Raw genomic sequence first — 12,338 nt, 5'->3', positions numbered from 1 at the left:
ACCTTTAAGAAAAACACTGGAATCAATCTTACTGTACTTTGGACTCCCAATGTAATTATCTCCTATAAGCTCATCTGAATGCATAGCTTGAATGTCTCATATGCCCTAATTTTTCTTCATAAACCATTCGTGCCTCTGACTCAGAACAATGTGCATGTGCCTGAGATGTGGCAAATAGAACACACACACACACACACCACAATGTTGAAAGAAGCATGTGGGTAGATATTGATAATATCTGATTGTGGCTTTATGTGCTATTCTGAGTTAAAAGAGGTAGAAGAACAATTTTGTTTCACTCTATGAGAATTCTATAAAAGACTGATTAAGACAAAAGTCTCTCATTCCTTCTCAATATTATGGTCCCTGTGCTGCTTCATAAATGGAGAGCACATCCTCTTTGATGGTTTGAGTAAGAATGGCCCCCATAGGCTCATACAGTTGAACATTTGGTGGAACTACTTGAGAAGAATTAGAAGGTGTGGTCCTGTTGAATGAGGTGCGTCATGGAAGGTCAGCTTTGAGGTTTCAGAAGCCCATACCATTCCCAGTTAGCTCTCTGCCTGATTCTTGTGGATTGAGATGTGAGCTCTCAGCTTCTACTTTAGCACCATGCTGGCCTGCTGGCTGCTAACTGCCTCCTGCTGCCCTCTGCCCTCTGCCCTTACCCTCTGCCCTCTGACCACTGGCCCCTGCCCCCTGCCAGAACACTCATGGACTCTAACCCTCTAGAACCCTGGAGCCACAAATTAAACTCTTTTTTTTATAAGTGACCTTTGTCATGGTGTTTCATTACAAGCAACAGAACTAAAGAATTATGAAAACCTCTGTTCCAGACATCAGGTCAGAAAACTTCAGAAGACTCTGGGCTCACTCACTCTTGGGCAAACAACACCAAAGCTTAGTTTCTTTTCTTTGTGGGCCATATCCTCAGTACAATAATAAATATATCATCGATATAGTATAATATGAGACTCTAAAAACCATGATGAACATACCCCTATTTTATTAGTCATAATTTTGAACTCTTAAAATCATTCCTGGCACACAAGGCTTGGTGTAGGAACTTGTACATAAAGGATTTATCAATTTGCTTAGAACAGGTAAAAATCACCTTAATAAGAGATTTATAAAAGAAAAATGAGGAATTTAGAGATCAAAACAATTAGAGGATCAGACAAGGCATTTTCTGCTTTTCAGATCAATATTTATCAGCATTTGTTTTTCTCTGTGGTTCATTAAGTCTTATGCCTCAAAGACATAAGTCAAGAGTTTTGAACATAAATAAGTTGTGACTCAAGCCTGGGGACTAAATGGAGCCAAGGAAAATGGAAAGATGAATCCCCTGATATTCTTTGGCATTTGTTTTCACTATGGGGGAATTCTTTGTCTCCTGAGTTTGCACACTTAATGCCTTTACTTATAGGAACTAGAGCTAAGTCATCATTAATGTCAAATCATAAGCTTTTAAACACAGGTCAAAAGTATTGTCCCTGGTATCCTGACCATGGAACCGTTGATTCAGAAACATGGGGGAAAACCATTTCACTATTTGGAACCAAATTAGACTAGCTACACAGCCTTATAAAGATAAAAGGGGGAACTTACAAAAAACAAAAGCCAAAATCCCACAATTGAAGCACATACACTTTCTGGCTCCAATTCTCCATCCTGTTTGATCCTACCTTGCCCTGCTCTTCCATCCAGAGCTAAAGCTGCCTTTACTTGACACCAGTCATGCTGCTACCTTGGATATAAAGGGTGGACATAATACTTCTTTGCTGATACAAATTTGAAAGCTTTTAGAAATCTGTTTATTCACCTTAAAAAGAAAAGATGACCTTTAAAATGTAGACTTAGATACTGTAGCTCAAAACACCTTGCCAGTACCCTGATTAATAAACAAACCAGTCTAACCCCACAAGTGCTTAAAATGACGTCCCAGATAGTAATCAAATTCTGGCAGTACCCTTATGGTTGCCTACTCCCACAAATGCCCTTTCCTGCCATGGTCCCTAAAAACAACCATATTGTTGGTGTCAGTGTAAAGGTTTGTTTGTTTTTCATCTTACTATTCCTTTACACATTGGTGCTATAGAAAAAAATTGCCTTTCAATTCCCACTCTCAAATATCTAACACAGATGTCTCAGTTTCATTGGAAAGTTCTGCTTCAATATGATCAATACCCTTACCTCTGCCAATGGTGAGAAAACAAGGCAATATGCCCTACTTAACACAAATGTCCCAGGCTTATATACATTTCATTTAATGGAGGTTGCCTCAACCAGCTGAACCAAAACAATCCATTGTTCCAAATTTCAAGACTCGTTCACTTTTTTTTCATAAACCTCAGAAGAATGGGAAATAACATTTACAGGGTCGGGGGGGGGGGGGACAAATTTCTCTGCTTCTTTCCCATAGAGACTACATGTGCCATTGTATCTCTTCCCATACAAACCTTTCTCCCATAAATACACATCCTGTTTCTCATATGAGCTCCAACCATTTTCTCAGATGGAGTCAACAAGTCAGACAAAAGGGACTATTGCATAGCACTCTGATGCTGGACCGTGGCACTCTCCTGGAAACCCTATAGGAACCACCAGCCAACCGGCCAAACCTTGGGCTGCCCAGTCTGCTTCCTAACATCTCCAAGGCTAACCTTTCAGTCTCTTAACCATTTCTCCCGGTGTAGATCAAGCTATTCCACATTTATTTCAAGACTCCTTCTTGTCATCACTATCTGAAACGTCCCTCTAGACAAATTCAATATATTCTTATTGAATTCATATAGGGATAAACTGACCATTGCAAAACAAAACCATCATGCTGACACCAATGTGTGTCTTTTCTTGAATAGGCTGCTACTTTCTCTTCCTTGCTTCACCAAGAAGCTAAAGCTTTACAAAAATAGCTTCAGTTACCACAGACCGAGTTTCAGCAAATCATCTACTTCTGTACCAGCTGCAAGTCATAGGGCCCCACCATCCCAGAAGGAGTTAATGCCCACGGACTTTATCCTAATGATCTCTGGCAAATACATATAGCTGGTGTTCATTTCTTCGGTTCTTTTAAACTTGTTCATGTTTGCCTCGATACAATTTCTTTGCCTTTATCTTTTTTTTTTTTAAAAAAAAACCATGAATAAGCTAGAAGTATTTTCAGATACCTATTACCTGTTTCTCTGTAATGGGAGATCCCCATAAAAATTGAGACAATTAACACCCTACTGCTTCAGGGAAAACTTTTATCTCATTTGGCCAACTTTGGACATTTATGTCTGTCATGGCATTCCCTATAGATGTCAAGGTCAAACCGTAATTAAATGAGCCCATTTCCTATTCAAAACTCAAGTATATAAATGAAAACTAGGGAATAAAGAACTTCTTTATTTCTCAACTTCCCTCCCTAACACCTGTGAGAAAATATTATTAAGAAACAAAAAGGGGTTGTTTTTTTGTTTGTTTGTTTGTTTTGTTTTGTTTTATTTCTTTATTATTATATCTAAGTACACTGACGCTGTCTTTAGGGCATCAGATCTCATGAATGGTTGTGAGCCACCCAAACCAAACAACACCACCCTACAAGGTTTTATATCAACTCCCTCCAGAGCTCATCGAGGAGCTACCTCCCATTCCATTCATTAATTGGGGCCGAGGCTCAATGTCTTTGCTTTTTTCCTACAGACCTTCTTTGGGCCTCAGCAGGACTGGGAAAAGCCACACCATAGGCTGGCACCAGAAATCACAACCTTACAAAGGAAGAGGGACCCTCTCTGGAATATAAAAAATGGTCCACCTTTTCCAGGAATCACTAAAACTATAGTAATGCTAATTCAGGCCAGTCTCCAACAAATTCCACTATTGCCAACCAGTCCTCAACGGCCTCTTGGATTGACAGGCCCCTTAATTAATAAAACAAAGGGCTTAGGATTGTAGGAATAATTTTTCTGAGATTGCTGCCTGTAGCTTGCTTGCCCTTACAAATCAAACTTTCATCCCATCTGCAACAAGCTCATAATGTGAATGGAGATCAGTTATGCTATGTTCTCATCCTGTATATTCAGCCTGCTTAGAATTAGCTGACCTTTAAGAAAAACACTGGAATCAATCTTACTGTACTTTGGACTCCCAATGTAATTATCTCCTATAAGCTCATCTGAATGCATAGCTTGAATGTCTCATATGCCCTAATTTTTCTTCATAAACCATTCGTGCCTCTGACTCAGAACAATGTGCATGTGCCTGAGATGTGGCAAATAGAACACACACACACACACACCACAATGTTGAAAGAAGCATGTGGGTAGATATTGATAATATCTGATTGTGGCTTTATGTGCTATTCTGAGTTAAAAGAGGTAGAAGAACAATTTTGTTTCACTCTATGAGAATTCTATAAAAGACTGATTAAGACAAAAGTCTCTCATTCCTTCTCAATATTATGGTCCCTGTGCTGCTTCATAAATGGAGAGCACATCCTCTTTGATGGTTTGAGTAAGAATGGCCCCCATAGGCTCATACAGTTGAACATTTGGTGGAACTACTTGAGAAGAATTAGAAGGTGTGGTCCTGTTGAATGAGGTGCGTCATGGAAGGTCAGCTTTGAGGTTTCAGAAGCCCATACCATTCCCAGTTAGCTCTCTGCCTGATTCTTGTGGATTGAGATGTGAGCTCTCAGCTTCTACTTTAGCACCATGCTGGCCTGCTGGCTGCTAACTGCCTCCTGCTGCCCTCTGCCCTCTGCCCTTACCCTCTGCCCTCTGACCACTGGCCCCTGCCCCCTGCCAGAACACTCATGGACTCTAACCCTCTAGAACCCTGGAGCCACAAATTAAACTCTTTTTTTTTATAAGTGACCTTTGTCATGGTGTTTCATTACAAGCAACAGAACTAAAGAATTATGAAAACCTCTGTTCCAGACATCAGGTCAGAAAACTTCAGAAGACTCTGGGCTCACTCACTCTTGGGCAAACAACACCAAAGCTTAGTTTCTTTTCTTTGTGGGTCATATCCTCAGTACAATAATAAATATATCATCGATATAATATAATATGAGATGATGAAAACACCCCTATTTTATTAGTCATGAATTTTGAACTCTTAAAACCGTGCCTGGCACACAGGCTTGGTGCCGGGTTGCTGTACCAGCTGCTACTCAGGAGGTTCAGGCAGGAGAGTTCCAGGCAAGTTCAAGGGTTGCCTCGAGCTATCTGATGAAGTCAACTCAGTGTCTCAAAATGAGAAAACATAAGCACACATAGGCCTCAGTGGAAGAACACTTGCATGACACGTCATGGCCTTAGATTTAATCCCAGTAGGAAACACTAAAAACCAAAAATAACAACAACAACCTCCCTCAGAAATTTCTTTTAAAAGCAGAGCAAGTACACTAAGACCTAATGAGACATGCATACAGCCATGCGGAGTTATTCTCCCAGGATTGCAACTGAATTGCAACAATAAATCACCGAGTGGCCTGCACAATGCCTCATGAATGTAATGCTCTTTGAAGAGACTATAATGAAATTCGAAGGTGGATTTGTTTCTTGTGTTCTGATGAAACTCTTGTATCATAGCCTATACAGAGAACTGTCTTCTACTGTAACCCTGTATACTTACCTCCACATTCTCTGCCTTATAAAGTGCCACCAGGGGCACGGGTCCAATCCAAAGTTTAATGATCGGCAGGTGTCGAAATTCTTCTGTGTAATAAATTATCTGCTGAAAAAATTCTGGAAGAAAAATGTTTTTGTCTTAAATTCAATCAAGACAAGAATTTGTTTATTGAACTGTACAGGTGTTCATTATCTCCTTTCAACAAATATACAAGACGTGTTTTCTATCACTGCTAAAGTAACCTGGAGAGGGGGGTGTGAGCTCACAGGCGGTGGACAACATTCCTGTAGCTGTGAGTTTATTTTAATAAAATAATATCTGTTCTTCAGATAAATGTAACAATGATATGTTATTATAAGATAACTATTAGGATTTGATGTGGTAAAATATACATTCTTAATGAATCAACGCCCAATACCATGGGCCTGTAAAAATGGTAAAACCCAGCTTTGGCCCATGACTCAAAACTTGACCTCTGAACCATTGTGTCACACTTGAAAAAGAGATCCCAAATGTCTCTTAGATAAAAAATATTGTCAAAATAGCAGGGAAGGAGCTAGAAAGATGATTCAGCCAGTAAAAATGTCTGCTACCACGCCGGACAATCTGAGTTTGATCCCTGGAATCACAGGGTGGAAGGAAAGAGTTGGCTCTAGGTAGACAACGCCCTTTGACCTCCACACATGCACCGTGCCATAGCATGCACGCACGCGCACACACACACACACATACATATACCACACCACCCACCCACCCACCCACACACACACACACACACACACCACACACATAATTTTAAAGACATAATTTTCAAGTTTTAAAAATTAGAGCTGGAGAAATGGCTCAGTGGGTAAAAGTACTTACTGCTTTTCCTGAGGACTCAGGTTTAATTCCCACCACTCATAATAGAACACCTTAAATCCAGCTACAAGGGATTGAACATCCTTTCTGACCTCCACAGGCATCTGCACATATGTACCGTACATTCACAGAAATATACACATATGCATGCATATGTATCTATATCTGTGTATATGTATGTGTGTGTATATATATATATATATTTTTTTTTTTAACTTGTGGGCTGTATCAATTCATTAGTTTCAAGTATTCTGGTTTACTTTAGCATTATGGCTGCCTTGGTCTGATGTGATGGGAAGTTAGTGGCTTTTGAATCTGTGGTTAGAAGGAATCAGATCCAAAAGTTGGGCCCCACTGGGAAAGTTGGTTAGTTAACACAGAAGACTGGAAAGTGTAAGAGTTTAGATGCCAACTGGAGTCCACACGCAATGCTGAGAGTGAGGTCACCAAGGCCTGAATCTGGATATTAGCCACAGCATAAAAGCCATAGACTCTTGTATAAGGGACAGTGTCACTCAGATCAGAGGTTGTATCTCATCAGGTTCTGATAGGCCCAATTTTTCTGAGCTCAATGCTGAGTACAAAGGGCATCAATAAATGCTTGGTTGGCAATTAAAAGGCTTATTGTAAACAAGTACATCTTAGATGAAGATCTAGAAATTTGGCTCAGATTACATAACTGCAAATGTTATTTCTCTAAACGAAGTGAGTAAGAGTGACAACAGAACCCTTAGCTCAAAGAGTTCTTAGCGACCATCCAAGCAAGTCAGTTTCATAACTGAAAGTTGGGCAACACTTCTCATCTCAAGTCCAGTGCTTGTTGACTGAATAAGTGATTCCTGTGTGAGGGGCCATTCTCCTCCCTCAGGCCTACTCCAAGGAGAACAACTTTAAGGAATCGCAGCAGCTCAAAGTTCCTTTCAACTGGCCTTACTCACTAAGACTTCTACAAAATAAGACTTTTCAAGGGAAAAGTTGGAGGGGTTCTAAGGCCAAGACAACCCAAATAGAATTGTGATCTCAAGCATTTATAATCCCAAATGAGGAAAACCAGAAAGGATCAAAATATCTAACACCTAAAATACTGAAAATAAAATTACAGAAAAAAATAATGTGTGAAAATGTTATGGAAGACATTGCCTTAAAATGATGGAAAGTGATTTACTGAAAAGACTGGAGAAATAATAAAACAAAATAAAATAGACACTAGAATGTTCCAGAGGCCACTTTGTGCAATAGAATAAAACAATAATAACACACGGTTTTACAATCAAAACACTCAGACATATTAATGAGGATCATGAGCAGATTAAGTTTGTTTATAAAGAAACGGTTCAAAACTAAGATGTATAAACACGTATCATTATCACTGTAATTGTGTGCACCTCCTGAACCATTTTTAGAGTCTGAAGTGTCATGGTGACAGCAGACAGCAGAAATGTAATGGTGACATAGAATTTCCAGAATGAGGAAACGGAAATGCCCAAAGAACTGATGCCTCAAGGTTGTCTTTTGTGAGTGCAGATCTCTTCATTCCTCTAGGGTGCTTCAATGTTCTCACACACAAACACACACATTCACACATACATACACACATATATACACACATACATACACACACATTCATACATACATACACTCACACATTCACACACAACACACACGTATACACACATTCACACACACACACACATAAATACACATACATACACATACACTCATACCCATACATACTCACACATACAGCCAAGGTTACATAGGAACCCCATCTCAAAAACCAAGCAAACAAGAACTGAATGCACACACACACACACGTACACATATATATTCGAACACACACCTTCACACATATACATGCATGAACATACACACACACCCCTACACATTCCATACACAATGCTTCCTCAAAAAGTCAACCTTTGGATAATGTATTTGTGCTGAGACAAATGTGCCAAGACAATGTCTAAGATGAATTAGAACCCTAGAGTCTTTGAGCAGTCCAGACTGTGAGGAGTAACACCAATGAGAGAAAATTAAATACTTGCATAGGAAACTGGAGAAGAGGAAGTGGGGGAAGGCCAAGAGCTTGCCTAAGCAGTGAAGTCTGAAGGCTGGCAAGCCTGGACTTCTGATGACCACGGTGGCTGGAGAAAAATCTCAGGAGACACCAGTTTGTTTTCTGCATTGTTTCTTCTGAACTCGGGGTGTTAGGATTCTGCTCATGTTAAAGAGGAATTTTTCTTATCTGGGCCACTCAGATTCACTAACCTCCTTTGAAAAACTCTTTACCAACACTCAAAATAAGACCTTACCAGGTCTTGGGGTGGTTCATTTTACTGAACATGATGGGGCTCTGTATATAGCCAGAGACACCGAACTGTTTCCTGATGGGCATTTTGGGTTTTGTATTTCATCTTCTGCGATTTTCACAGTGGAATGGTTAGGATAGACTCTCAAGTGTCAGAGTGGAAGGGGAGGCTAGCTTTCTTTTGAGTACTATTCAACTAAACAGCATGGGTTTTTATCAACATGGTTCTGACATACATAAAAGTGTTGTTGGATTACTTCTTATAAGTCACACCGAGTGTTAGGTGACGAGAGTTTACTTGGATTTCTCCTAGATAGTATTTTCGTACAAACTTTCCCATGATGTCCCATGTTATTCAAGTTAAGTTGTTGTGACAGTTTTTGTCCTGGGTCACAGAAGTGATAATAAAGGATCTTAAGAAGATTTAAATGCTTAGCCTAGGGAATGCCAGGGTTGTGACATGGGAGTGGGTGGGAGGGTGGGAGAGCACCCTCATAGAAGCAGAGGGAAGGGATGGGATAGGGAGTTTTTGGAGGGGAAACCAGGAAGGGGGAATAACATTTGAAATGTAAATAAAGAAAATAACCAATAAAAAATTAAAAAATAAAATGAGATGCAACTATATTAAAAACTATATTAAAGAAGATTTAAAATTGATGGTCAGCCCGTAAAACAACTATTAATAGTTAATCTGAAGAAAAGGTAGGATCTGGTGTAGGTTCTTTTAAAATGTGCCATCTGGAAGTCTCTTCTCAGTTCTGGATGTCCAGGCTTACACAGCCATGAAGATTAAGTGTTAAGACTGAATACACTATCCCTAACAGGGAACCACAGATACCACTATTTTTAAGAACTTTCTGACTTAAGGTATTTTTCTAAAGCAAAAGAACAAAAATTTTTTTGCATAAAACATTTCTTTAAAGATTATTTCAGGTTTAAAAAAAACAACAACAGCAATAACGACCAAAACCTCTCCAATAAGTAAGATTTTTGAACCTAGCCATATAAATTTACTTCAAGGCCCTTGGCAGTAGAGTCTGCTGAAGTTGGCCTTGAAAGACTTCCTCAGAAGGATTGAAATACAAAGGCCAAAAGGATTTTAACTGCATATTGATCACGTTTTACTTGGAAATACTGTAACCGGTTCTATACACACATGTTATATACACATATGTATGTTTGCTATGCTCGTTATAGGATGGGAGGCACAAAGCAATTTGGTAGGCACTAGAGTGGAAATGGGTATGGGGAGAATTGGGAATTTATTCCCTGGAGGGTAAGGGTGAGTTGGAGGGGATGAAGGGGTGGGGGTGTGGAGGTGGAGGTTGGATGATTTCTTCTTTCTCTTAGCAGGTCTGAGGGATGTGAAGACCTCAATTGTGACAAGAAAAAGTTGGGAGGGAGTGGGAGCAGTCCATTAAATAGGTTTCTCTGACTGAAGAGGAGTCTAACAGCCTTAGGGTCGGAGTAGACACTTCCTTGTACATACACATACCTGCGTTGTTGGGCTTCATATACAGCGCGTGTCCCACCAAGGGGTAGGCGCGGGCCACCGACGGGATTGACCGCATCTGCTGCCATTTCCGCGCGTAGCTTACCAGCATCGGCAAGATGTTGATCAGGATAGTGGCGCCGGCCAGGGAGACCGCGCTCGCTGCGCCCCAAAGCAATAGTTTCTGCCCACTGAGCCCTAACCACAGCCACAACATCTCTCTGACTCCCCTCTTCCCTCTGGGTTGTCAGTGAGAAGGTGGCGATCAGCCGCTGCAGGGTGCAGAGGAGGGAGGGACAAATTCGGGAACTCCAAGCTCCCGGCTCAGGGCTCAGGGGAAAGAACCCCCGGGGCACACCAGGTCCTCTCAGATCTTCCAGCTCTGGAGCTGGGAAAATCTGTAGCTTCGGCACCTCGCCCTGGGGACAAACTTTCCGAGTGGGGCGGGGAAAGCTCCCGCAGGTTTGTTGTGATGCCCTGCAGGAGTCTGCGTACTACGCGCCAGCCTCTGGGGTTCAAGGCGAAAGCGAAAGACCGGAACAACTTCTGAGCTCTGAAGTTCAGAATGCACGTGAAAGCTCAGGGTGTGGAAAGATGAGGATGGCGGAGGAAGTCGAATTTAGGGTAGCTTCGGGATGGAGAAGAAACTAGAAATTCGCATCGCCAGTTCCGGATACCCTAGGGCCCGCTAATGTGGGCTGAATTTTGCAGCTCCCTTGCTTTGTGGAAGGATTACAGATCTCATAAGCAGTCTGTTAAAAAAAATTCAAATGAAGAGTCCTCGGTGTCGAAAGGCAGTTTTTGGAATTCTAAATTCACTAGCCCTTGCGCAAACCTGCATCAGTTGCTGCCCTAGGGCAGGGCCTTTGCCCAGGGGCACGGGACACACTCTGGACCCTGCTTCAGGGTCCTGCACAGCACCGGCCTTCCCATGACCTAGAAGTTTGGGGAAGCCAGTGAGTGTCAGCTGACAGACTGAATCACCAGAACTAAAGGAAAACACAGTCTAGCACTTCCCTAAACATTCTCTGATCAAGGAAAGCCAGAACTAGAGAGAGAACAAGGGTGGGGATGGGGTGCAGTGGGGGGGGGGGGGGTTCAGAAGAGGGTGGAAGAAGGCGAGCTATGAGGAGGGTTGGCAACAGTAATGGGGCACAGTCAAAGTGAAGCTAAAATGCCAAGCCTACAGAAGGGAAAGGCCAGAGAGAAGAAGCTAGGAGAGCTATTTTCTAGCTACCCATGGAGGTCTCCAGACCGAACAGGAGTCCCTGTCCTACACCCAATTGTCCTTACCAAAGAGCAGGATGAGAAGTGCCCTTGCCTACTGCACACTGGGGAGAGTGCCAAGAAAGTTGAAATCCACAGATGCCCTGGATTCTCATTTTCTTGAGAATGTTATTTTCATACAGAGACTGCCACCCGTGTGGCCTCTGGTACCTGAAGAAAGCACATCTAGGGCTTTCCTCGTTGAATTTTTTAAAAAGTATTACATTTTTTTCAATCTGTATGCAAGCATGGAGATCAGAGGACAACAACCCACCATGTGGTTTTGGAGGTCAAGCTTGGTGTCAAGCTCTTTGGCCGGCTGAGCCATGTTGCCCACCCCTGCAGTTACTTTTTACAAAAGAGCCATCTGGTGTGTACTGTCAGGAAAAGAAGTTCATAAAACATTAAGTGAAAGAGCAAAAGAAAACAAATGACAAAGCAAAACATACATTGTTACATTATCATAACTATTCAAAGTAGCATGTTATATAGTGTATGTATCCACACTAGTGTAGAACATTAATATATTTCATAAAACATAGTAATATAAATATAGATGCTTCCTATGCTGTGGATAATTATGAATATTCCTTCTCTTTGATATCTTTTGACTCAATTATTTCCATTCAGTACATATGCTTATGAGCAGAAGTGCTCAGTGATATGCTAATATATATTTGGCCTTAAAATTGCCTGTTTTCAAGAATTGTATCGATTTACTGTATTTATTATATTCCATGGCTGTAATGCACATACACTAATATACCTACGAATGCATAAATATAATGAAAA

At 41.1% G+C, this 12,338-nt stretch overlaps 1 protein-coding gene across 1 annotated transcript in view; it reads right to left on the bottom strand.

Annotated features, from left to right (window-relative positions):
- Cyp4v2 (cytochrome P450 family 4 subfamily V member 2) overlaps positions 1 to 11,048 on the bottom strand; it is a 33,075-nt gene extending 22,027 nt beyond the window's left edge. Inside the window, exons 1-2 of the mRNA XM_021170035.3 lie at positions 10,284 to 11,048; positions 5,623 to 5,735 (exon numbers count right to left, since the gene is read on the bottom strand). Coding sequence (XP_021025694.1) covers positions 5,623 to 5,735; positions 10,284 to 10,497 — 327 coding nt within the window. The 5' untranslated portion in view covers positions 10,498 to 11,048. The remainder of the gene's footprint in view (positions 1 to 5,622; positions 5,736 to 10,283) is intronic.
- Positions 11,049 to 12,338: the final 1,290 nt, after the last annotated feature.

Source organism: Mus caroli, unplaced genomic scaffold, assembly GCF_978045245.1.
Source record: "Mus caroli unplaced genomic scaffold, Mus_caroli_1 scaffold_10, whole genome shotgun sequence".
Lineage (NCBI taxonomy): Eukaryota > Metazoa > Chordata > Mammalia > Rodentia > Muridae > Mus > Mus caroli.
Note: the sequence above shows the minus strand (reverse complement) of the source record. Positions and strands in the feature narration are given on the sequence as shown.